General features: G+C 38.9%; 1 protein-coding gene across 5 annotated transcripts in view; it reads left to right on the top strand.

Annotated features, from left to right (window-relative positions):
• The window catches only part of ANKRD46 (ankyrin repeat domain 46), a 37,324-nt gene that overhangs the window by 5,756 nt on the left and 4,040 nt on the right, over positions 1 to 27,528 (top strand). For all 5 annotated transcript variants that reach the window (XM_004275342.3, XM_033438192.2, XM_033438190.2 and 2 more), the window contains exons 2-4: positions 19,612 to 19,712; positions 22,485 to 22,821; positions 23,994 to 24,152. In XM_004275342.3, the coding sequence (XP_004275390.1) occupies positions 22,511 to 22,821; positions 23,994 to 24,152 (470 nt within the window). In that variant the 5' untranslated portion in view covers positions 19,612 to 19,712; positions 22,485 to 22,510. The remainder of the gene's footprint in view (positions 1 to 19,611; positions 19,713 to 22,484; positions 22,822 to 23,993; positions 24,153 to 27,528) is intronic.

The raw sequence follows: 27,528 nt of genomic DNA, 5'->3' as shown, positions 1-27,528 counted from the left end.
CCTACTTCTTAGACATCAAAAGACTTTCAAGAAGTAGTCATATGAACATGGTTTCCCTTTTTTTGTGTGTGTGAGGTTTTTTTTTGAAAGTTTTTCAGCTTTATTTGAAATCAGTAGTAGACAAAGTAAAACAACATTTTATTATTTTCACCTAGAAGATTAACAAAGGTCAGTCTCACCATGTTGATGAAGAGTCACTATCTCTCTCTTTTTTTTTTTTTGGTGTTTCATGTAACTTTTTAAGAAATTTTATTTTATTGAAGTATAGTTGATTACAATGTGTTAGTTTCTGGTGTACAGCAGAGTGATTCAGAGTGATTATACACATATATATACATTCTTTTTCATATTCTTTTCCATTATGATTTATCATAGTATACTGAATATAGTTCCCTGTGCTATACAGTAGGACCTTGTTATTTATCTTTTTAGTGTAGTTATAGTCTGTGGCCACCTTCCGTGGGTGTCTTCATTCCTGTTGTCACCATTTAGACCTTACGTATGCTAATTTCCAGACTCCACTGAACGTATGTTTGAATGCATACTTTACATTACATTTGTACCATACATTCATTTAACCATAAAAGTATGAAATGAGCACTTAGTTTGCAGTAGGCACTGCTAGACACTGTGGATCATGTTATCAAGACAGGCAAGCTCCTGCCCTCAAAGAACTTATTTTCAAATGGAGATATACAGGAAATGATTAACCAAATAAGCAAATAGTAAAATTATAGATTGTGGTAAGAACAGGAATGAAGTAAACAGGGTGATGTGAGAAGTAAGTTGTGGGGATAAGTACCTTTGAGCTGAGACCTGAGTGCTGAGAATGAGCCAGTTAAGTGAAGATCTATCTTCACTTAAGAGGAAGTACATTCCCGTAGAGGGGAGAGTAAGTGCAAAGGCCCTAAGGTAGAAAAGAGCTTCAGGGAGCATGAAGGAGGCAGGCGGGGCTAGAGTATAGAGAGCAAGAAGCGGGGATGGTGAAAGCTAAAATTGGGGAGGTAGGCAGGAGCGAAATCATTCAGGGCTTTTGTAGGCCATGGTAAGGGTTTTAAATGTTATCTTAAATGTGTTGGGTTGCCATCGACTTATTTAAAGCAGAGGAATGACATGAAGTGATTTGTGTTTTTGAAAGATTTTGTTTACATGTGGAAAATGAATTGTAGAGGGGTGAAGGTATACGTGGAGAATGGTTAGGAGTTTATTGGAGTAGGCTAGGTAAAAGGTCATACTTGGACCATGGGAATCACTAAAAAGTTTTTTTTAGCTTGGAAGTGATGTTCACAAAGAATGAAATGAGAAAATGAACATGGCAACCTAGTGTAGATTGACTGGGATGGGGGTGATAGGGGAGAGAACGAGACTGAGAGACCAATTGGGAAAGCATTGGAAAACTTCTCATATAAGGTTGTTTGTCAGAACGCAAAGTAAGAGTTGAAATAGTATAAATGGAAAGGAAAAAATTTGAGCGACAACGAAAGAAGAGTTGACAGGACTTTGTGTCTGATTCAGTGTCAGGAGAAAAGAAGGCATCAAGGATGGTGATTAGAAGCGTGGTTTACTAGAGTCCCATCTGTATATCTTGCCTTCACCTCAACATCATACCTGCGTACACACACACACACACACACACCAACAAAAACTCTGTACCACTGACAGAAATTTGGAAGTGTTTCTGTTGGGGGGGGAGCAGTGTGGAGTGTTGGGTGTTAGATGTGATGCGGAAGTGGAAGCAAGATATCCAGATGGGTCTGTGTATAGAACTGCCTTGTGTACTCACATTCCAGTGTACAGTACTGTTACTATCTCTTTCGATTTCTCTGCTCACTCTGCCCTTTCAGAGCACCAGATTCTTAAGAATTGCCTCTGAGCTCCTGCAGGGCAGAAATCTTTTTACCTGTTGTTACCAAGATGGGGAAATACTTTTACCCTTAATTCAGGCTGAATTTCTTTAAGGGGAACTTTCACTAGGAAACTAAGCAAAAAATCTAGCATTTTATATTTATATATTGCATTATAGTTTTCAAAGTCCTTTTGTAGATAGGGCAGATATTATTATCCCAATTTTACAAATGAGGAAACCAAGGCTCTTAGAGACTGACTGCTTAAGATCGTACCGTAGAAAATGGCAGTTAGGACCTAAGATGCAAATCTTTTGATTAATATGTAGCCCTCAGTGCCTATCATAAAGAATAGTTCTTGATAAATTCACAGAGCAAAAATCTCTTGATTCAAGTCTTTAGGTCTGCCTTTACTGTTTATAGCTTATGATGACCTAACTGGTTAGGTTTCTAGCTTCAATCTTACCTAGATTGAGAGGGAAGTGGTACCTTTAGGTTAGCAGAACCCTGACACTGAAATTTGATAGAATTCTTCATTTTTTCTGGAAGTTATTTTTTAGTCTTTTATCCAGTTGTCAGTCCCCTTAGGCCTTCCCCTCTGACCTTACACTTACACACATTGTCTTTGCTTCTATGTCATGGTCCTCTGGATGGGGAAGGCACCTTCTTCCCTGCTGGAAATGGGAGTGATCCTTAGAAGTGAGTGAGCCTTAGAAGGAACCAGAAGCTGGCTGAAGAGATGGACAGTTGTACAGACAGATTTCTTCCTGCTCGAGGTAGCCAAAAGGGGGCTAAAGAAGAGGTTGAGAGATGTAAATGGGAGACATTTTACAAGGTGTGGTAGAGTAGAAAGGGTAAAATATAATCCAGAAATAGTTGTGCTAAGAGAGAGTTCAGGGTTAGGATCTGGGTGGTGGAACCAAGTTCCAGAGGACAAAGTCCAAGGAAGGGAGCCTGAAGTGAAGTGGAGATAAAGGTATTTGACATTGAGAAATTTGAGGAACTCTTGGGTTAATCTTTTTTAAGTGATAAGTTACACACAGGAAACCATCCAATAAAATATCATTAACAACTAAAATTTGGGCCAGAGAAGATAGAAGGCAAGTGGTATGAAAAGGCAGTATATACTGTAAAAAATTTTAGGTTCATTTGTATTTGTATTACGGGGGGGGGATGGGGGGGATGTGCTAGAATATCAATAAATTTAACAGTTACTTTGAACTCAAAAGTTTGCCTTTAGTTTGTTTTTGTATCTGTTCTTATGCTTTTCTGTAGTTTTAAATGCTAAACATTTCATTTCCTAGATCATTTTCCCAAATCCAAAGCTTGTGAATTCTGAGAATGTAATTTGTTTCATTTATCTAAATATAAGAAATTTATCCTCCCATCTATTGTTTGAAGACCATGAAGTAATTATCTTTTCATAGTATTTTAAAGAATAATTTTCCTATCATAATTATCTTTGCTTGACAATGCAGTTCTCTTGAGTACAAGGACAAATGTTCAAAGTAGCAATTGTTCAAACTTAGAAAAAAAGACTCTTCCTAACAGTTTTATAGTACATCATGACACTATCTACAGTTCATAGAGAAAAAAAAAATTGAAATGAAGACATTTACCATATTATTCCCAGTCTCTTTAGTATTTGTCACAGACCAAATGACAAAATACTAAATCGTTTTAAGAGACTGAAAGTAAGGACCAGAAGGAAAATGAGGTTTGTATTTGCTAAACCTAACAAACAATTTTAATTGACAATGTTAAGAAAATAACTCTGCTGAGAAGACATTTCAGTGCATCTGGAAGAGCCATGTATCTATTAAAACTTGAGACCTTAATCACTGACCACTCTTTCCCATATTGGTCACAATGGCCTGGTAGGTCTTTGGGCAGTCTATAAAAATAGTTCCATGGGAAACTGATACAGGGATTTGCCAGCCCCTATTCCTGTTTCTGAAAGATACCCTAGAACCTGATTACACCAGACCTAAGTAAACTGAGCCAACTCACAGATCCAATGTGTGGGAGCCAGGTCTCAGTCAGGAAGAGGATTGCTGTGATGCATTGTCCCTCTATGCAGAATTGCTGTTCTACTGAAGAAGCTACCAGGACTGCTGATTCAGTTCCACTTTACAATACTGGCATTTCCCACTTCTTGCCCCACATCTTAGGTTCCTAAGTGGCAGCATGAGGAAAACTCCAGCCAAAAAATACAGCTTCTGCTTGTAATCCTATACTTATTTTTATCCTCATAAGCTGGGCTAAAAAACCAGAAAAAACCTAGTGGGGGAAAAAAAATCCCTATTTCTCTTTCTTGAACCTAGAGCCATTTCTAAGCATATAACTCACTACTTTCTTTTCTCAGGGTATCAAAAGATGCCTCCCGAAATAGGTTACCCACAGCCCAAAGGAGAGACAGCAGGAAAAGAACCAAAGGCTCCCTTTAAAGCCTCAGACACTCCTCAACTTTCTTATTAGAACTCTGTACTCACTTCCTACCAAAGGTCTCATCCTTAATTCTTATTTGCAGTGGGGAGAAAGAGGAAATTACTACCCCATATGGTATCTATACAAATAAACATGCCATTTTTGAAGGTTTGGCTACGTGAGCCCCTTAGGCCTGTCTTTAGTCACTTCTTCATTGCGCATTCTTATTATTTACCAGGGTCCCTAGAGGTTGGAATGAGTGGAGTAGGATGTGGGTCTAATGATGATGTGTAAGGAGTTCCTGATTTTTAAGGGTCTACCTAGGCCATAAGTGTAAACATCATGGAGCTCTAGACTAGAGTGATTTGCATAGCCTTACCAGCAGTCAGACCACACCTCAAAGTCCACTAGGTCCTCTCTTGGGTTGTATAGCTTAGGGAGGGTCCTGTCACTAGAACGGGTGTTTTATATTAAGGATGCAATACATGCTAGCTTCCATTTAGCACATAATTCAGAGCATGAATGGGAACAGATTATAGGAGAACTGTGAAAGCCTATTATGTTGAAGATGATGTACCTTATATTTCTACCATAGATGATGAATAGGGCTAGAACCTTAGAGGTGAGGGTTGGCATGTAAAGTTACAGCCTCTCTGGTTCCCAGTATCCTTATTTGTAAAACAGGGAGATTGGGTTCGATGATCTAGGTTAGATGATCCTGGATGGCCCTTCAGCTGTAAAAATTTCATAGAAATACTTAAGTTTCTCCTAAGAACACAGTCTTGTGCTTTCAGATTATTTGAGGTGAAGTCTGGTTAAATTTTGTGAACTATTTAGGAAATAAGGAATAATTTACAAAAGTTGTAATTCCTGTATTTTAAAATAACACCAAAGAAATGAATAAGAAAGTCATTTTTGTAGCACTTTAACAATTCTGTATAAATGAAGTCTGATAAGGTGGGTTTAATGAGGTTTAGATTATTTTAAAGGCCTGGAATCATATTTATGCTATTCATTTGCTTGGTAAACTGGTCTTTTTTTTTTTTTTTTTGGCCGTGTTGCACGGCTTGCGGGATCTTAGTTCCCCAGCCAGGGATTGAACCTGGGCCAAGGCACTGAAAGCGCTGAGTCCTAACCAGCAGATTGCCAGGGAATATTCTCTTCTCTTTTCTTTTCGTTTTTCATTGAGATATGATTGGCATACAACATTATATTAGGTAAACTTTTCTTTTTTAAGGAAAATTGAACTTCATCCCAATTCTGAACAGTTTCAAAATTAGTGAGAATTATAATAAGTGACTGTGAAATGGGACAAAGGGAAACTTCAAAGGCCCTCACTCCTCTTGCTTGTTCTAGATGCTCACATTGCTCTTGAAGCCCAGGTAGGCCACAAGGTGGCACCATTAGTTCATGTAAATAAAATACAGCTGTGTCTAGGAAAAAACTGATTTTGAAAAAAATCAGATAACTTTATTACAGAAGTACTACATGTGCATGAAAGACTTCGCATTGCAGTGGGCCCACAACTGGAACAAGCCACCAACCAGGATGGGTCACCAACCAGGATGGGCCACCAACCAGGATGGGTCACCAACTGGGATGGGCCCACCATACCCCAGCGGCTGCCTCCTTGAGAATGGATGGTGGTCCACTGTCTCCATGGAGCTGGAAACAAGACATGGCCACAGCCTGAAGTAGGACTGTGGGCAGCTTCCAGTCCATGCCTAAGATGGCCTTCGTCTCATTTCCCCCTCAGTGGAGATATGATCTGCTGCCACAACTGCTTTTCCCTCCTCCCCTGAGACGTAACGTCAGTGAGGTCAGAGGCCCAGGAATTGTGTCACCTTCACCGCAGGACTGAGGGGTCACTCTAGGCAGGTAACATCAACCTGCTGCTTCGTTTCCAGAACCTCTGACTGCCTCGGGCGGGACACCTGACTTTCTGATTCGCCAGGTTGTAATCCTTCCATTAAGGTGCCTCTTAATTAATGACACCCGTTTGCTGGTTTGAAAATAAATTAAATATTGACAGATTAAAAAAAAAAAGACTTCACATTGACCTCTCAGTGCTTATTTAATGTCTTTATTATATAATTACAGATTATAAATTGGAAACTTCTATGGGAGGAGGTTCCTTGCTAAGAATTTTAAACACGGTAAACAGTAAAAATTTTGGAAAATACTGAAAGGCATTAGAGTAAAATAAAATATCCAGGGCTTCCCTAGTGGCGCAGTGGTTGAGAGTCCGCCTGCCGATGCAGGGGACACGGGTTCGTGGCCCTGTCCGGGAAGATCCCACATGCCGCGGAGCGGCTGGGCCCGTAAGCCATGGCCGCTGAGCCTGCGCATCCGGAGCCTGTGCTCCGCAACGGGAGAGGCCACAACAGTGAGAGGCCCGCGTACCGCAAAAAGATAAAAAAATAAAATATACAAGATAAACAATGTTCTCTTTGTGAAAAGTTAATTTTTATTTATTTTAAACCAGTATCTTTCTGAAATTTGAATTGTAACTAAATTTAAATAATGCAAGAAATAATAAGTAATATAAATATTGCAGGAAATATATATCAGAAACTCTTGTTTGGTGTGTTTTGATTTCCTGATAGAGAAATAAAAACTTAGGCAAGTGTTTTCTCACTATCCCAACAAGTAAGAAATAGTTGAGAATAACAAGTCCAGGAATGTAGTCACTCCCTGTAAAGTGGAAAGTATTTCCAAATATTTTTATTTTTCTCACACTTAAAAAAGTTTACTTTGTGTGAAATGATTGCAAAGAATTAATCAGAATATATGTGTTAGACTGATGCTTCCTGTAAAGTAAAAAACATTTCCAGATATGTTTTTATCTGTTTTTCCGCAGTTTAAAAAGTTTACTTTTAATGAAATAATTGAGTTAATTCGGAGTGTGTGGGCTAGTCTGATGTTTCCCTTTATATAACCTTTGATGAAAAGATTTGCTAAACTACTTCATTATGTAAAAAGAATCTTACGAAAACAAACTTAGGGACTTAGTTTTTTCACCCATAAAATGAGGATAACGATAGTACTTACTGTATAGGTTTTTTTCATGAGGACTAAATTAGTTATTACAGGAAAAACCCTTAAACAGTACCTGGAGTAATAATAACTTAATAAATGTTAAACATGTTGCTAAGCAGTTGTTTGCAGAGTAATAGCAAACATACAAATAAATCATTTTTCCTTTTTAATTATAAATAATAAACATAACAATAAATATTTATAAACATAAATAAATCCTTTGTTCCCTAAGAGCACCACCTAAGTAATACCCGATTAGCCTACTTTTAATTATTATATGAACTTAAACACAACTGGCCTTTCTTAAGGTAGCATCTGTAATTCACACATTTGAAATTAACCTCCCCTTTAGTGCATTAAACCATTTTTAATTATGAAGTAATTGATAGCTTGGCATTGAAGAAATCACAAGATTAAAAATTTTACCAGATTCGACTTGGAAATACCATAAAACGTGTTCTCCACAGATTTAAATATAAAGTAAAAATGTTTCTGTGGTGGGTCCAGATTTATCTAAAAATTACTCTTTTTGAACTTCTGTTAATTATTTTTGAGCCTTGGAAGTAAAATTCAGAAGGTTCTACTTATAAACTTCCTGCTTTAAATGTTCTTCATGGTACTGCGATAGCCTGAAAGGATAGTATTCTCAATTCTTTTTTTTGTTTACTTACTACCATGCTTTCAAAAGGGGGGCTACCCTTTTCCTTTTTTTAAGAACTCAAATATTTACGTATTTTTTGCCTTTGTTTTGGTAGATACCTCAAAGGTTGAAATATGGAATCCTACCCGTAAGATTTATGTGAATCTCAGACCCAAGACAATCTTCAAAAAAACAGATAAATAAGGATCCTAAATCCAACTTAGTTTAAGATGAACTGTAAACCAGGATGTTGGAAGTTTTATAGTGAGCAAAACGAGCATTGCATCAAGACTGCTATCACAGTAAAACCATTTGCCAATAAAAAAATGAAATTGGTTCCCCAGCCTTACATTATAGTCAGATCCATCTGTGTCACATCTTTTAAATACATTGCCTGAAAACCCATTGTGATAGTCAAATTTTGACCAAAAATATTATTTTAAAATTCTCTTAGACATCTACATTTTGATTGGCTTAAAATGTCAGTGAATTTGAATTTGTGTAATAATTAGAAAAGTATAGGGAAAATTCTTTTTTAGTGTGCTAAGAAATTCAGTAAGAAAATTATGGTACATGCATACAATATAACATGACCATTAAAAATTGTAATAGAAGACTGGTAACATGGAAGCATGTTCACAGTATAATTTTAAAAGTTTAACATTAGTAAGTATATTATGAATTTTAAAAATATAAAGAGAAAAAAGCTGTGAGACCAAAATGTTAATGATAGTTATTTCTAGTTGGTAGGATTATGAGTAACTTATTTTCTTCTTTGTTCATATTTATTTTAAGAATTTCACAATGAACTGTAGAATTAGTCATAAGAAAAAAAATGTTACTTTAAAATCCTGTTACAATGAACTTAATTGAGTGTACATTCAGCAAAGAATTATTGGATTCTCTCACGTCTAGATTTCAAGAAATAACACGTCAGGCACTGTGTAATCTGCCAGGGTGCACAGACAGGTCAGACCCATTTTTTATCTTCTGGAGGAAGACTGTCAGGAATTTTAGAAAACGGTTCTGCACAAGTAACAAAGCTTTGTATGAACTGTTTTCTCCTGGTTATCTTCATAACTGTATAGAAGCTGCATGACATATTGCAAATATTATAGACTAAATTTGAAGTCCACTCTGCCACGTACAGTAATATGGCCTTAAACACATTAAGGCCATATTAAGGCCACTTTTCTGAGCCTTGCAAATTATTAAGACCACTCTATTAGAGAAGTATAGCTGCTGAAGATAAACAGACTGAAGAAATATATTATCGATATTTTGGGAAGGGGTTTAAATTATTGTTAAAATGTTTACTTGCTCACAGCTAAATTTCTTTTAGGTTGAGCTTTTTTTTTTACCCTTTCCTAATATCTGTGGAATCTGTGCAGTGCTTAGGTTTTAAGAACAGTAATTCTAAAGTGCAAGCAGTTAGGATTTAATGAATTCATTGGATGTTCTTGTTTTATGGTTCTTTGAGGTTATTTTATATTTTAAAAACAACTGTATCCTTTTAAAAGGGTAAGAATAACTAAGTGAGGTATAGTGAATCCAGATTTGGGGGTTCCATTTACTGTATGTCATTGTCAGATTTAGTACTTTGACATTAGAATATGCAGGCATTGAGATCTGATAGCACATCTCTTCAGGTGTGCCATTTTTCCCTTGAATTTTGTTGAAGTGTCTGGTGCTTTGATCTCTGACCAAAGTTGCTATATAGGCATAAGGCTGTCAGTCCATTTGAACCATTTGTAGCACTTAGTCTTGCCTTTCCCAGTGACCTTTCAAAATGAAAAATAAATCAATACATTCTGTATGGTTGGTGATATTTGGTATGGAAGACCAATTTAAAGTTATGTTATAATAAGTATATGTTAAAATAGAACACGTTTTCTCCATTCTTTTTTTTCCCATTTTTTTAAACATCTTTATTGGAGTATAATTGCTTTACAATGGTGTGTTAGTTTCTGCTTTATAACAAAGTGAATCAGTTATACATATACATATGTTCCCATATCTCTTCCCTCTTGCATCTCCCTCCTTCCCACCCTCCCTATCCCACCCCTCTAGGTGGTCACAAAGCACCTAGCTGATCTCCCTGTGCTATGCGGCTGCTTCCCACTAGCTATCCATTTTACTTTTGGTAGTGTATATATGTCCATGCCACTCTCTCGCTTTGTCACAGCTTACACTTCCCCCTCCCCATATCCTCAAGTCCAATCTCTAGTAGATCTGTGTCTTTATTCCTGTCTTGCCCCTAGGTTCTTCATGACCTTTTTTTTTTTTCTTAAATTCCATATATATGTGTTAGCATATGGTATTTCTTTTTCTCTTTCTGACTTACATCACTCTGTATGACAGATTCTAGGTCCATCCACCTCACTACAAATAACTCAATTTCGTTTCTTTTTATGGCCGAGTAATATTCCATTGTATATATGTGCCACATCTTCTTTATCCATTCATCTGTTGATGGACACTTAGGTTGCTTCCATGTCCTGGCTATTGTAAATAGAGCTGCAATGAACATTTTGGTACATGACTCTTTTTGAATTATGGTTTTCTCAGTGTATATGCCCAGTAGTGGGATTGCTGGGTCGTATGGTAGTTCTATATGTAGTTTTTTTAAGGAACCTCCATACTGTTCTCCATAGTGGCTGTATCAATTTACATTCCCACCAACAGTGCAAGAGTGTTCCCTTTTCTCCACACCCTCTCCAGCATTTATTGTTTCTAGATTTTTTGATGATGGCCATTCTGACCAGTGTGAGATGATATCTCATTGTAGTTTTGATTTGCATTTCTCTAATGATTAATGATGTTGAGCATTCTTTCATGTGTTTGTTGGCAATCTGTATATCTTCTTGGGAGAAATGTCTATTTAGGTCTTCTGCCCATTTTTGGATTGGGTTGTTTGTTTTTTTGATATTGAGCTGCATGAGCTGCTTGTAAGTTTTGGAAATTAATCCTTTGTCAGTTGCTTCATTTGCAAATATGTTCTCCCATTCTGAGGGTTGTCTTTTGATCTTGTTTATGGTTTCCTTTGCTGTGCAAAAGCTTTGAAGTTTCATTGGGTCCCATTTGTTTATTTTTGTTTTTCTTTCCATTCCTCTAGGAGGTGGGTCAAAAAGGATCTTGCTGTGATTTATGTCATAGAGTGTTCTGCCTATGTTTTCCTCTTAAGAGTTTGATAGGGTCTGGCCTTACATTTAGGTCTTTAATCCATTTTGAGTTTATTTTTGTGTATGGTGTTAGGGAGTGTTCTAATTTCATACTTTTACATGTACCTGTCCTGTTTTCCCAGCACCACTTATTGAAGAGGCTGTCTTTTCTCCACTGTGTATTCTTGCCTCCTTTATCAAAGATAAGGTGACCGTATGTGCATGGGTTCATCTCTGGGCTTTCTATCCTGTTCCATTGATCTATATTTCTGTTTTTGTGCCAGTACCATACTATCTTGATTACTGTAGCTTTGTAGTATAGTCTGAAGTCAGGGAGCCTGAATCCTCCAGCTCCATTTTTCGTTCTCAAGATTGCTTTGGCTATTCGGGGTCTTTTGTGTTTCCATACAAATTGTGAAATTTTTTGTTCTAGTTCTGTGAAAAATGCCAGTGGTAGTTTGATAGGGATTGCATTAAATCTGTAGATTGCTTTGGGTAGTAGAGTCATTTTCACAGTGTTGATTCTTCCAATCCAAGAACATGGTATATCTCTCCATCTATTTGTATCATCTTTAATTTCTTTCATCAGTGTCTTATAATTTTCTGCATACAGGTCTTTTGTCTCCTTAGGTAGGTTTACTCTTAGATATTTTATTCTTTTTGTTGCATTGGTAAATGGGAGGGTTTTCTTAATTTCACTTTCAGATTTTTCATCATTAGTGTATAGGAATGCCAGAGATTTCTGTGCATTAATTTTGTATCCTGCTACTTTATCAAATTCATTGATTAGCTCTAGTAGTTTTCCAGTAGCATCTTTAGGATTCTCTATGTATAGTATCATGTCATCTGCAAACAGTGACAGCTTTACTTCTTCTTTTCCAGTTTGGATTCCTTTTATTTCTTTTTCTTCTCTGATTGTTCTGGCTAAAACTTCCCAAACTATGTTGAATAATAGTGGTGAGAGTGGGCAACCTTGCCTTGTTCCTGATCTTAGTGGAAATGGTTTCAGTTTTTCACCATTGAGGATGATGTTGGCTGTGGGTTTGTCATATATGGCCTTTATTATGTTGAGGCAAGTTCCCTCTATGCCTACTTTCTGCAGGGTTTTTATCATAAATGGGTGTTGAATTTTGTCGAAAGCTTTCTCTGCATTGATTGAGATGATCGTATGGTTTTTGTCTTTTTTTTTTTTTTGCGGTACGCGGGCCCCTCACTGCTGTGGCCTCTCCCATTGCGGAGCACAGGTTCAGCAGCCACGGCTCACGGGCCCAGCCGCTCCGCGGCATGTGGGATCTTCCCAGATCGGGGCACGAACCCGTGTCCCCTGCATCGGCAGGCGGTCTCTCAACCACTGCGCCACCAGGGAAGCCCAAGATGATTGTATGGTTTTTCTCCTTCAATTTGTTAATACGGTGTATCACATTGATTGATTTGCGTATATAGAAGAATCCTTGCATTCCTGGAATAAACCCCACTTGATCGTGGTGTATGATCCTTTTAATGTGCTGTTGGATTCTGTTTGCTAGTGTTTTGTTGAGTATTTTTGCATCTATGTTCATCAATGATATTGGCCTGTAGTTTTCTTTCTTTGTGACATCTTTGTCTGGTTTTGGTATCAGGGTGATGGTGGCCTCGTACAATGAGTTTGGGAGAGTTCCTCCCTCTGCTATATTTTGGAAGAGTTTGAGAAGGATAGGTGTTAGCTCTTCTCTAAATGTTTGATAGAATTCGCCTGTGAAGCCATGTGGTCCTGGGCTTTTGTTTGTTGGAAGATTTTTAATCACAGTTTCAATTTCAGTGCTTGTGATTGGTCTGTTCATATTTTCTATTTCTTCCTGGTTCAGTCTCAGCATTTCTAAGAATGCCCAGTGCATTTCTAAGAATTTGTCCATTTCTTCCAGGTTGTCCATTTTATTGGCATAGAGTTGCTTGTAGTAATCTCTCGTGATCCGTTGTATTTCTGCAGTGTCAGTTGTTACTTCTCCTTTTTCATTTCTAATTCTATTGATTTTAGTCTTCTCCCTTTTTTTCTTGATGAGTCTGGCTAATGGTTTATCAATTTTGTTTATTTTCTCAAAGAACCAGCTTTTAGTTTTATTGATCTTTGCTATTGTTTCCTTCATTTCTTTTTCATTTATTTCTGATCTGATCTTTATGATTTCTTTCCTTCTGCTAACTTTGGGGTTTTTTTGTTCTTTCTCTGATTGCTTTAGGTTCAAGTTTAGGTTGTTTATTTGAGATGTTTCCTGTTTCTTAAGGTAGGATTGTATTGCTATAAACTTCCCTCTTAGAACTGCTTTTGCTGCATACCATAGGTGTTGAGTCGTTGTGTCTCCATTGTCATTTGTTTTTAGGTATTTTTTGATTTCCTCTTTGATTTCTTCAGTGATCTCTTGGTTATTAAGTAGTGTATTGTTTAGCCTCCATGTGTTTGTATTTTTTACAGATCTTTTCCTGTAATTGATATCTAGTCTCATAACGTTGTGGTCGGAAAAGATACTTGATGCGATTTCAATTTCCTTAAATTTACCAAGGCTTGATTTGTGACCCAAGATGTGATCTATCCTGGAGAATGTTCCATGAGCACTTGAGAAGAATGTGTGTTCTGTTGTTTTTGGATGGAATGTCCTATAAATATCAATTAAGTCCATCTTGTTTAATGTATCATTTAAAGCTTGTGTTTCCTTATTTATTTTCATTTTGGATGATCTGTCCATGGGTGAAAATGGGGTGTTAAAGTCCCCTACTATGATTGTGTTACTGTCGTTTTCCCCTTATATGGCTGTTAGTATTTGTCTTATGTATTGAGGTGCTCCTATGTTGGGTCCATAAATATTTACAATTGTTATATCTTCTTCTTGGATCGATCCCTTGATCATTATGTAGTGTCCTTTTTTGTCTCTTGTAATAGTCTTTATTTTAAAGTCTATTTTGTCTGATATGAGAATTGCTACTCCAGCTTTCTTTTGATTTCCATTTTCATGGAATATCTTTTTCCGTCCCCTCACTTTCAGTCTGTATGTGTCTCTAGGTCTGAAGTGGGTCTCTTGTAGACAGCATATATACAGGTCTTGTTTTTGTATCCATTCAGCGAGTCTGTGTCTTTTGGTGGGAGCATTTAATCCATTTACATTTAAGGTAATTATCAATATGTATGTTCCTATTCCCATTTCCTTAATTGTTTAGGGTTTGTTAATGTAGGTCTTTTCCTTCTCTTGTGTTTCCTGCCTAGAGAAGTTCCTTTAGCATTTGTTGTAAAGCTGGTTTGGTGGTGCTGAACTCTCTCAGCTTTTGCTTGTCTGTAAAGGTTTTAATTTCTCCATCAAATCTGAATGAGATCCTAGCTGGGTAGAGTAATCTTGGTTGTAGGTTTTTCTCCTTCATCACTTTAAATATGTCCTGCCACTCCTGTCCTGCAGAGTTTCTGCTGAAAGATCAGCTGTTAACCTTATGGGGAGTCCCTTGTGTGTTATTTGTTGTTTTTCCCTTGCTGCTTTTAATATGTTTTCTTTGTATTTAATTTTTGATAGTTTGATTAATATGTGTCTTGGAGTGTTTCTCCTGGGATTTATCCTGTATGGGACTATCTGTGCTTCCTGAACTTGATTAACTATTTCCTTTCCCATGTTAGGGAAGTTTTCAACTTCCCTAATCTCTTCAAATATTTTCTCAGTCCCTTTCTTTTTCTCTTCTTCTTCTGGAACCCCTATAATTCGAATGTTGGTGTGTTTAATGTTGTCCCACAGGTCTCTGAGACTCTCCTCAGTTCTTTTCATTCTTTTTTCTTTATTCTGCTCTGCACAATATTTTATCTTCCAGGTCACTTATCCGTTCTTCTCCCTCAGTTATTCTGCTCTTGATCCCTTCTAGAGAATTTTTAATTTCATTTATTGTGTTGTTCATCACTGTTTGCTCTTTAGTTCTTCTAGGTCCTTGTTAAACGTTTCTTGTATTTTGTCTATTCTATTTCCAAGATTTTGGATCATCTTTACTATCATTATTCTGAATTCTTTTTCAGGTAGACTGCCTATTTCCTCTTCATTTATTAGGTCTGGTGGGTTTTTACCTTGCTCCTTTATCTGCTGTGTGTTTTTCTGTCTTTTCATTTTGCTTAACTTACTGTATGTTTCTCTGTCTTCTCATTTTGCTTAACTTACTGTGTTTGGGGTCTCCTTTTCGCAGGCTGCAGGTTCGCAGTTCCCTTTGTTTTTGGTGTCTGTCCCCAGTGGCTAAGGTTGGTTCAGTGGGTTGTGTAGGCTTCCTGGTGGAGGGGACTGGTGCCTGTGTTCTGGTGGATGAGTCTGGATCTTGTCTTTCTGGTGGGCACGTCCACGTCTGGTGGTGTGTTTTGGGGTGTCTGTGGCCTTATTATGATTTTAGGCAGCCTCTCTGCTAATGGATGGGGCTGTGTTCCTGTCTTGCTAGTTGTTTGGCATAGGGTGTCCAGCACTGTAGCTTGCTGGTCGTTGAGTAAAGCTGGGTTTTGCCGTTGAGATGGAGATCTCTGGGAGATTTTCGCTGTTTGATATTACGTGGAGCTGGGAGGCCTCTTGTGGACCAGTGTCCTGAAGTTGGCTCTCCCAGCTCAGAGGCACAGCACTGACTCCTGGCTGGAGCACCAAGAGCCTTTCATCCACACGGCTGGCACAAGGTGGCCATCCATGGTTTCATGTCAGCATCATCTCAGGCACAAACCTCCTTGTTTTTCCATTTTGTCTTTAAGTTACTTGTTGAAACAACTGGCCCGCGGTCCCAGGACTGTTGCGGCTTCGGCCACCGGGGCCCCTCCGGAGCTGGCATCCTCAGTGAGGCCTCCCTCCCCTTGGGCTCCGGGGCAGTTCCGTGACGGCGGAGGGAAGAGACCCTGAGCCGGGAGTTCCAGCTCTGCAGAAACGCGGGCTCCGTTCTCTCCATTAGTTCTTAATACTTATCTTAAAGTTCTGTAGATTGACCTACGATTAACATAAAATAAAATATAAAGGAAAGAGAGTATTAACTAGAACTTTCTTATCAAGTTGGGGACTCACAAGCTTTCACTAAAACCTCCTTATTGTTATGTGGGTTGAGACAAGTGCTGTTTGGCGTTCGGAGCTCTTGTTACTGAGATCTGGGTGACTGCCTTGTCCCAAAGGATGAGTGCCTGCATCCTCATGACGTTTCCTGGGCAGTGCCACAGAGCGTGGAGTTGGAGTTTTAAATACTAAGCTGTGCCAGCCCTCTAAGATCTGACCCCCAAAGTCCTGCTTTTAACAATCCCAGGGAATTAGCCTCTGAGCCAGTCATTGGACACTGTCCCTTATGGACACTGTCCCTTAGGAATCAGAACCAGGCCATGGTGAACAACCAGAGGACTTTCTGGGGCTTGACTATTCCCATTATTGGCTGTTCTTGTGGTTTTTCTTCTGCCAGGAGGAACCAGTTCTCTTTTTCTTTCCTGGAGGTCTTTACTCCCCACTAGAGGTTACCCAGTTGTTAGAAACTGCTGTGTTACCAGAGGATCAGTGCTCTATGCAAGCTAGAGCACAGTTGAGGACTGTACCCAGCCCCAGGAGAGTAATAACTGTTATTTTTTGGGTGCTTAAGTCATACAGCTAGTAAGTAGCTGAATTGGGATTCTGACCCAGGCATTCCAGCTCCAGATACATTCTGGGTGGAGTAACCAAGCTCTTTGAACATCTGACAGTAGAGAAACTGCCTCTCTAGAGTGCTGTTCACTCCTGAAAGTAGCGCCTCTCAGGACAGTCAGACTGTATCACGTCTCTCTCCCTTCTGCTTTCCCCACCTCTAAAGCAGCCTCCAGTATGCCCATATCCGTTCACAAGGTGACAGGCTCAGCCTTCTGTGAATCTTGAAAGATATCACACATTAGTGCCTCTAACTCTGCTTGTGGAATGGTTCTTATGACACATTCCCTTTGGTAAATACCAGGGCTTCTACCTGAGCCCTTCCAAATGGTAGGTCCTACAAACTCTTCCATAAATAATCTCTTACTCTCCTAGCACCCAGAGAAATGACTTCAAAGAAGACCTTTCTTTCTTCTTTCCTTCCTTCCTTCTTTCCTTCCTTCCTTCCTTCCTTCCTTCCTTCCTTCCTTTCTTCATGGAGAAGATGAGCACATTTAGACTCAACAATCTTTTCATCAAAATCTTTAGGCCTCTCTATGACCCAGACATTGCACTCCTGGCCATTTATCCCAGAGAAATGAAGACTTAATATAAAAATATGTACCTGAATGTTTTTAGAAGCCTTAACATAATGCCCCAAAACTGGAGATAATCAGATGTCTTTCAGTAGGTAGACAGTTAAACTGTGGTACATCCATACGTTGGAATACTACTCAGCAGTAGAAAAGAAACAAACTGTTGATACAGGTAACAACCCAGATAAATCTCCAGAGAATTATGTTGAGTGAAAAAAAAAGATCCTCAAAGGTTACATACTGTATGGCTCTATTTATGTAACACTCTAGAAATGACAGAATTATAGTAATGGAAGACAGTAGTGGTTTCCAGGGGATAAGGAGAGGTAGGGGCAGGAGGGGAGTAGGTGTGGCTGTAAGAGGGCAAAGATCCTGGTGGGGCTGGAAATATTCTGTATCCTGACAGTATCAATGTCAATATCCTGGTTGTGATATGGTACTACTATTGTTTTACTCTGTGTTACCATCAGGGGAAACTGGGTGAAAGGTACACAGGATCTCTCTGTATTGTTTCTTACAACTGAATTTGAATGTACAATTATCTCAAAATAAAAGGTTTAATTTAAAAAATCTTTAGTCCTCTTCACCCTTTGGACAATAGTTAACGTGTCCCGATTTTTATTCATTTCTATTATTTCTTGGGGAATCTATCAATAGCTTTCTAGTGGTTTTTTTAGGGTCTTCAGCATTTTCTTGGCAGGTTTCTAGTAATTAGGTCTAATGCATTTATATAGCATTAAGTTTGAAATCACATAAATTTGTAATTTGATCGTTTATTTTCTTATGTGACCTTGTCATATCAAAAGAAACTGGCAGAAAATGGTCTTTCTTATGGATTTAAGGAAACATTAGGATTACTTTGGGGGCACATAACTATATAATCGATAATTCTATCTCCAAATAAACAGCTACACTTGTCTTTTTCATAATATAAATCCTACTATCTTCAGAATAACCCCTGTACCATTTTAACATTGAAAAAGCCACATCTTAAATTAACATATTAGACTTTAGTCATGAAGACTCAGCTCTAGTGGGCAGGACATAAAAGGAAAATAGTAGGCTTTGGGTGAATGCAGACTGTTTGTTCAGGGAAATCAATTAAGTGGCTCAGTGATAATGAAATCTGTCTAAACTGGTATTACAGACTTGCAGAAATATAGGGAACAGTTGAAGAGGGTTGGATGTTTTGCGTATTATCATGTCATCATGATTTTGCTGAACTGTTGTGGGACTGGTCCTCACATGTAGTTTGTCTTCACTTCCAACCTCACACTGATAGCCCTTACGATACAACCTGACTTACGTATGGTAAATGGAGCTTTATAAAATGCCATTGATTATTCCCTATAAGTTTATTTAAAGGGACTTGATGACAGCGTAAATGACTAGTAAAAGTCATGAATTTCAGCTGGAAGTATAAATTTGGGATTTAGACTTTATATCCCAAATTTACCACTTAGCATATTATCTGGAACATTTTGGGCACACAGTAAATGTTTGCCTAACAAATTACTATTGATTTTTTGTGGTCCATGCTGCCTGTCCGTGACCCCCTTGCTTCCACGTTTCCTCAAGAAAAGAGTGCAGTGGGACTGATGGAGGACTCTTCAAATGTCTGTCAGTGCCCTAAGGGGAAACCTGAGGGGGGTCCCAGTGAAAGTGTGAGTGTGGGGCTGCACCGAGATGCAGGAGGGGTGGGGTCAGGCATGTGGAAAAGACTGCAGATAGATTTGAGCCAGTTTTCTTTCACACTGAAAAGAAAAGGTAGTTGGACAATCTCAGGAGGAGATTTAAGTACCAGTATTCAAGACAGATTAGACATTTTTTTTTCTTAAATGTACCTGTTTGGTTTAAACACAGTATTGGTTGTTTTTAATTTTTTCCCCCGCTGCAAATAGCATTTTATTTCTAAAATTGCTTTAGTGGGCTAACCTGAGATGTAGCCACCATTTATAATGGGAAAAATATGCATTCCAAATTCTGGTAAGTTAGAGTGAATTTTCAGAGCGCAGTTTCTCCTCTATTGATGGTAACATAATCTGACTCTCTTTCTTTCATCTTTCTGACCGTGTTTTCTTGTTAGTGGGCAACAGAGCTTCTCCTTATTAAGCCCTTCTTTCCTCCTTTTCACCACTTTATTACTCGTCATTGACTTTAGTAGCCTCATAAGTTGATGCCTTACCCATAGATTTTCTGGAAAATATCTACAGGTCCCTGTACCTTGTCTGTGTTTAGTAGAATAGCAAGTCCTTTTTCACACCACATCTTTGTTATAACTGAATTTTCTATTTATTATAGATCCTTGCTTGCACATTTCTGGATAGTGTGTTGAACCTTCTTAAGAATTCAGAGAAACTGCCGTGGGACCACGGAGAGAAAGATCTAATCTTAAGGCTTACGTGAGTATTTTCTACTGTGGACTCCCTCACAACATGTGAAAGCTTCAGTGAACTGTGGCCTTGCTTTGGGGCAGATTCAGTTCTATAGTCAAGATGAAAAATGTTATCTATCATTGGGCTTATTAAATTTGGAGGTTAGTAGTTTCTCAAGGGCACAAAGAAATCACAAAATAAACCATGCTTATTCTCACTTAAAAAATAGACAAGAAAAACTTGTCCTTTTTACTGAGCTGATGTTCGAAAGAATCCCAGTCTGCAAACCACAAGAATTCTTAACTGTTTGAACCAAAAATACCAAGTAGATTGTTTTTCATTATCTATACTTAGAGAATTTAACCGAAACACGGTACCTCTTGAAAAGCCCTTGATATGTGGTATTTTAATTTTTTAAAAGCTTGTGATACCTCTGTCTTTTTTATGATCCAATCCAATGACTACTGTAGGGGAAAATAGGGAGATTACCCTTGAAAGAGAATTCTTGACTGTTTTTTTGAGAAACATCTTCCCATTCGGTTAATTTCTTTAAAAAGCATTATATAGTATCATAATCTGAGGTTTATCTTATCTTGATCCCTGTAATTCTTAATCATAAACATATTTTCCCGTTATTTAGAATTATCCTTAACAGCTCCTTCTCACCCTTTATATCCAACAGGTCATTGAGTTGTGTTCATTCTATCTAGTGTATCCCTCTCCAGTATGCCCCCTTCTCTCTGCCACTGCCTTAGATCAGGCTATCATCATTTCTTGCCTGGATCTCTACAATGACACCAATTGATCTCCTTGTCTCCAATCTTGACCCCCTCCAAACTAACCTCTCTGTATTGCCAGAAAGTCATCTTTCTGAAAGACTAATATACTAAGACCATGCCATTTCCTTGACTTAAAATCCTTCAGTGACTCCTTACTAAAATTCAGGTGTAATAAATCTTACTATGGACTTGTTAGGAAGATTAAGTAAAATTCATTAAGACCCCTTAATGCAGTGCCTGGCTCGGAACAGGCTCTCAGTCTGTGTTAATGTTTCCCCCTTGCACGCATGGCAGCAGCAGAGCTTAAGGTGGCCCAGGAATAGAGGGACAGTGGCTCTGCTGGAAACCAGGCCAAAAGGAGTGGGGGCCAAGAATCTCACCGAACTCCAGAGCCAGGCTTTCCTAAATCCCTGGGAGGTTAGGCACAATAGATTGATCTAGCATCCAGTTCCATCTGTGTTCCAGGAAGATTTTGCCTGATAAATTATAAGCCAAGCTCATCTGTGACTAAGCTTTTTTAACCTTAGAGTAAGGGAGCCATCTTAACAAACACATCAGTCTCTGCCTTTGTGTTTTCTTGTTCTGGTTTGTTTTCTCTTTAACTTCTTAGTAAAGTTTCTTTTGTCGGCTTTAACTTTTTCTTAAATGAACCAAGGAAGGGACAATTGCAGGTGGGGTGGAGACACACCCACGCACGCACGCACGCGCACGCACGCGCACGCACGCATGCACTGAGAGACCAAGAAATTGCTGAGGGCAGGGAAGTATCAATGAAGGATGTGTGGAAACACCTACTGGTGAACCGAGGCTACTCAGATGGGTGAAGTATTAGCATGGACACAGCTGGGATAGCTGCCTTTGTCCTGTCTCTGCATCCCCACAGAGACCTGTTTTTCCTCATCTCTCCATCTTCAGACAGGGAGAGTTTGGCAAAATCAGATATTTAGATAACCACAGAACAAAGCAGAATAGGATCAATACTGCAAAAAGGACAGAATTCTTAATTTCATGATACTTCCAGTTTTTAAATTTAGTTTGTTGCCTTCCTTAGCTTTTCTCTTTCTATGAAAAATTTGAAGTTTGTGCTCTAAACACATTTAGCAGGTCCTTATTGAGTGTGAATTAAGTTATTGTTTTTTTCATGCTGATTTAGTTAACTTTTGAGCTGATAATTCTGTTTTACCATATAGAATATCTCAAATACAATAAAAAGCAAATATATGAAAGAGAATTACTTTGTTTTAAATAAGAATCTCTACCAGTAGTAGCATTTGTGTGTGTGTATGTGCGTGTATAGGTAGTTTTATGAAGTTTAAGGAACATGCTGTCTTTGTCTTCTGATGATGTAATAAACTTAAATCTAAGCACTTCTATTTTTATTTATTTATTTTTTTTTGCTGTACGCGGGCCTCTCACTGTTGTGGCCTCTCCCGTTGCGGAGCACAGGCTCTGGACGCGCAGGCTCAGCGGCCATGGCTCACGGGCCCAGCCGCTCCGCGGCATGTGGGATCTTCCCGGACCGGGCCATGAACCCATGTCCCCTGCATCTGCAGGCGGACTCTCAACCACTGCGCCACCAGGGAAGCCCTAAGCACTTATATTTTGCTTCACTTTAAAAATATCTCAATCCAGGGACTTCCCTGGCCGTCCAGTGGTTAAGACTCCATGCTTCCAATGCAGGGGATGCAGGTTTGATCCCTGGTTGGGCAACTAAGACCCATGTGCCGCGTGGCGCGGCCAAAAAAAAAAATCTCAGTCTTTTTATATGATGAAAAGTGAAATATGGCTTTATGGTAATTTAATTGCAATTTTGATTCAACAGATATGAAAAAAATGAGACATTTTAATGGAAAATAAAATATAATAATTGATAACTCTGTTGTTGTTGTTTCTGTTTGGTGAGGTAATTTATTAGAGGCAGGAGGCCAAGAAGAGAAAGAAATAGCGCTTTTCTAAACGACTTCATTGTCTTGATTTAGTTGGCTTCTCTGAATCTTGTTCACCTCATATTTCATTACAGGCACATTCCGTCACCACATCTGAACAATGTCCTACGTTTTTGTGAATGATTCTTCTCAGACTAATGTGCCCCTGCTACAAGCCTGTATTGATGGAGACTTTAACTACTCCAAGAGGCTTTTGGAAAGTGGCTTTGACCCAAATATTCGTGACACCAGGGGCAGAACAGGCCTTCACCTCGCAGCAGCCCGAGGGAATGTAGACATCTGCCAGTTATTACATAAATTTGGTGCTGATCTCCTGGCCACAGATTATCAGGGAAACACAGCTCTTCATCTCTGTGGCCACGTGGATACTATTCAATTCTTAGTTTCCAATGGACTCAAAATTGATATTTGGTAAGTTCTGTGGTTTTTGAAGTCTTGTCACTTCTTCCCATTAGTCTGTCAACCAATGATCTGATCTTGGAGTCCATTGATTTTGTTTCCTCACTGATTGAGCACAGCAAGTTCAGAAGGGTATTGAGGACAATGAGTAAGGGAACAAGAGGCTGACTTCTAGATTTATGCTGAAGCAGTGTATGTTTTTCTATGAAGATAGTGGCTAGGTTCTGCTACTAATTAATTGTGTATTGTAAGACAAGGGCACTTGTCAACAATCTATTACAGCCTGGGCACTGCACATACTGTGTTTAGCTCATTTAATCCTCAGAATGAATAACTCTTAAGGTAGGTATTCATTTTATAGATGAAATAATTGAGACAAGCATTCTGAGTTAAATGACTTAACAAAGGTCACACAGCTGGAATCTGAACCTAGTTCCACCTGATTCCAAAGCTTGTTTGCCTTCTGTCGTATAATATACCATGCTAGCTTCATAATCTCTCTGGGGCGCTCACAGTCCTTTTGATACTGAACAATTTGAAGAAGTAGTGGTTTTTTTGGTTTGTTTTAGTGATTCCGTCTCTTGAGTGGGAAAGATCAGGCCACTTTAAAAAGTGACCTTGACCTTTAAGCCACAGTTTCATGTTGCCCTAATTTATTGGTGCTCTAGTGTCCCTAAATTTGAATAAGACAGTAAATGGTTCTGCTGCTACAGAACAAGATGTGGTGGGAATTAACTATAGGATTCAGTGTTACTTGGGCTCTCTTCTGTTGTTAAATAGCTAGGTGAACCAAAGCAGCTTATTTGATTGCTTTTGAGCGTGGGTGTTTTTTTGTTGTTGTTTGTTTAATTCTTAGACATTTAAAAAATATATACACCCTTCTCATGAAATATATAAATGTCAGATAAGGATGAATCTAGAATTTTCCAATTAATTTCTAGGAAGATGCCCTCCTTTTCTTTTATTTATTCTCATTTATCTACTCTTGCCTGTATATTTTTTTTTTCCTTTTTCTCTAAAAGGAAAAAAAAAAGGTTAACTCAAAATTCAGGTTCCACCTCAACCGCTGGTTCTGCTCTGGGTTTTAATTTCGAGTTAATGGGGCCCATGCCTTCCTCACTGAAATCTACACAAATGGCTACTAACAGTATAATATAACCTCTTTATTTTTATGAACTTTTTAGCAATCATCAAGGTGCTACACCCCTGGTTCTGGCAAAGCGCAGGGGAGTGAATAAAGATGTCATCCGATTGCTGGAATCTTTGGAAGAGCAGGAGGTAAAAGGATTTAACAGAGGAACTCACTCAAAACTGGAGACTATGCAGACAGCTGAGAGTGAAAGGTACTTTGACACTTTCAAGTAAAGTGCTTTGATACTTTCTTTGAACTTATATTAGTCCTTATGGCTCCAGATTACAATTGAAAAGCTGTTAACGGAAAGTACTATGTGCCCACATGCACAGAATGTTCTGTTAGCCACTGGACAAGGGCAGCCTGCTGTATTGGTAGTACAAGTGAAAAGAGCTGAATAAGAGGGAGGGAAACAGGAGTCTGAGAATTTGAGTACAGATCACAAAAAGAATGGAATTTCGAAAAAGGAGGAGAAAGATAAGTCAGGACAAGAACTTGGACAGTATTAGAAAAGACCAAAAAGCTACCTTTCAAAGGTAGGGAATTAAAGTGCTGAGGAAAAGTAAAACGGGAGGAGAGTAAGACAAGACTTAACACATACACAGTTCAGTGATGTGAAAGTGACTTTTACATGAGACGGAACAAATGAAATTTGGGCTTCTGTAAGTAATTGAAGCTAAGATGTAGTGACTGACAGGGTCTCAAATATCTCATCATTTCTCATCTAGAAGCAGTTTAGAACATAGTTCAGGGAGCTCTGGAAAGGTGACCAGGCATCTTTTCTCTGGCATCACGGGCTCAACAGGTAAAGTCTCTAGGCCAGACTTAGTTGTACTAGCATGTAGTTTGGTTGACCACCATGGAGTTTAAGCTTTCCAGGTATTACAGGGGAGGAAGGATGATGAGCTTTATAGTCTCCTCCCACAATTTTCAGTGGACTAGGGCCCTCAGTAGCTATTGACCCAGTAGCAGATTGACCAAGACTTGGAATTAGGAGCATATGGTCCACTTAGACTGTTGGGATCATTGTTTCTGTGAGTTCCAGATGAAATCCTCTGTTTTTCATAGTTCACCCTTAATTTGAGTCTTCTGTGCCCGTGACTCCTTTCCTCCCTCTTCGTGGACTGCCTGGTGTACTCCTTGGGGACCATTAATTCTACTCTCAAGTTTAGGATTATTTTGTTTGTTACAAATACTTATTATTGTCCAAAGAAATTAAACAGTTTTACTTCTAGAACAGTGCATGCTCCTTATGAGTTATCACTGAGGGCTCGCAGGTACATAAAATAAGAAGCCAGAGGTGCATTGGCAAGCCCTTCTTTCACCTGTGTGCTCTGGATTGGCAGTCAGGATGCTATAAGCAATTCAATAACATTGAGTTATCTGTTTTTTATTAAAGATCCTGTTCTTGCAAAATAACTTAAAATTTATTTTCAAAACTACTCTAAGCTTCTTTACTGTGAAAAATGCCCGAGAATGTGCATTTTCTTGGTATATATTCAGGACGTTGCTTGGTATATTTTGTTAATAGCCAATTTCTTGGCATCTCTTTAGTAGAAATATACTTTATTTTGCCTCAGTTGTGATTACTTATTAACTAAGAAGTGATTAGTCATTTGAGCAATGCAACATGAAGTATTTATTCCTACTTCTTTCACGTACCTGCCGTTGCACTTCAGCATGAGAATTTGCATTATTTACGGCATTATGTAAAGCCTGTTCTTTGAAAATTGAATTATTAATACTTGTACTACCTAGTTGTCCTATCTTACTCCTGCCCTTCGGTGTCATGGTAGGAAGGTGTGGTTGAAGCTTAAATTAAAAAGCTTAAAGCAGCATCATTGGTTATTAGGGAAAATGCAGCTCAAAACCACAGTGAAATACCACTTTATACCCAATAGGATGGCTACAATCAAAAAGATGGACAACAACAAGTACTGGCAATGATGTGAAAAAATTCGAGCCGTCATACATTGCTGGTGGGAATGTAAAATAGCATAGCTGCTGTGGAAGACAGTCTGGCAGCTCCTCAAAAAGTTACACAGAATTACCATTCGACCCAACAATTCTACTTTTAGGTATACACCCAAGAAAATTGAAAACACATGTTCACACAAAAACTTGTACATGAATTTCATAGAAACATTATTTATAATAACCAAAAGGTGGAAACCACCCAAAAGTCCATCGATGATGAGTGGATAAACAAACTGTCATCTATCCATCTAGTGAAACATTATTCCACCATAAAAAGGAATGTAATACAGATATGTGCTACAACGCGGATGAGCTTTGAAAACATGCTACATGAGAGAAGCCAGGCACAAAAGGCCAAATATCATATGATTCCATTTATATGAAGTGTCCATAATCAGCAAATAGAAAGTAGTGGTTGCCAGGAGCAGGGGAAGGGGCAGTGGGAAGTGGCTGCTGAAGGTACAGAGTTTATTATAGAGGCGACCAAATGTTCTAAAATTAGATAGTGGAGATGGTTCTACAACTTTGCGAATTTACTAAAAACCACTGAATCATGTACTTTAATTTTTTAAATTTTACTTGTTGCTGTGTGCAGGCTTTCTCTAGTTGCAGCGAGCAGGGGCTACTCTTCATTGTGGCGTGCGGGCTTATCATCATGGTGGCTTCTCTTGTTGCGGAGCATGGGCTTGAGGCACACGGGCTTCAGTAGTTGCAGCATGCGGGCTCAGTAGTTGTGGCACGTGGGCCCTAGAGCAAGTGGGCTTCAGTAGTTGCAGCACACGGGCTCAGTAATTGTGGCGCGTGGGCTCTAGGGCACGTGGGCTCTAGGGCGCACTGGCTTTAGTAGTTGTGACGTGTGGGCTCAGAAGTTGTGGCTTGCGGGCTCTAGAGCACAGGCTCAGTAGTTGTGGCGCATGGGCTTAGTTGCTCCGCAGCATATGGGATCTTACTGGACCAGGGATGGAAACTGTGTCCCCTGCATTAGCAGGTAGATTCTTAACCACTGCACCATCAGGGAAGCCCCTGAATCACATACTTTAAAAAGATGAATTTTATAGTACATGAATTACATCAATTTAAAAAAAGTGAGGGAGGGACTTCCCTGCTGGCACAGTGGATATGACTCCATGCTTCCAGTGCAGGGGGCCTGGGTTTGATCCCTGGTTAAGGAACCAGATCCCACATGCATGCTGCAACTAAGAGTTTGCATGTCACAACTAAGGAGCCCACGTGCTGCAACTATGGAGCTGGTGAGCTGCAACTAAGGAGCCCGCGAGCCACAACTAAGGAGCCCGCCTGCCACAACTAAGACCCTGTGCAACCAAATAAATAAATATTTTTTAAAAAATAAAGTGGGGGAAAAGTTTAAAGGGATTGGCTAGTACATGGCATTGTGGCATAGCTGTGTAATGATTAGCCTTTTCTAGAACAGGAGATAAAGCAAGATTTTGAATGTGTTTAGTATTTTCCAGTCCCCTTATGATTCCCTGAAACATAGCATAACTTCTTAAGGGCCTATCAGTCAAGTTGATGAAAAACCATTTCCCCACACCCCCTTATATCCTAAGTTTAATTTAGTTCCTTTTTACTCTGTAGGTATGGGATGACAG

The sequence above is a fragment of the Orcinus orca genome, chromosome 17 (assembly GCF_937001465.1).
Source record: "Orcinus orca chromosome 17, mOrcOrc1.1, whole genome shotgun sequence".
NCBI lineage: Eukaryota > Metazoa > Chordata > Mammalia > Artiodactyla > Delphinidae > Orcinus > Orcinus orca.
Note: the sequence above shows the minus strand (reverse complement) of the source record. Positions and strands in the feature narration are given on the sequence as shown.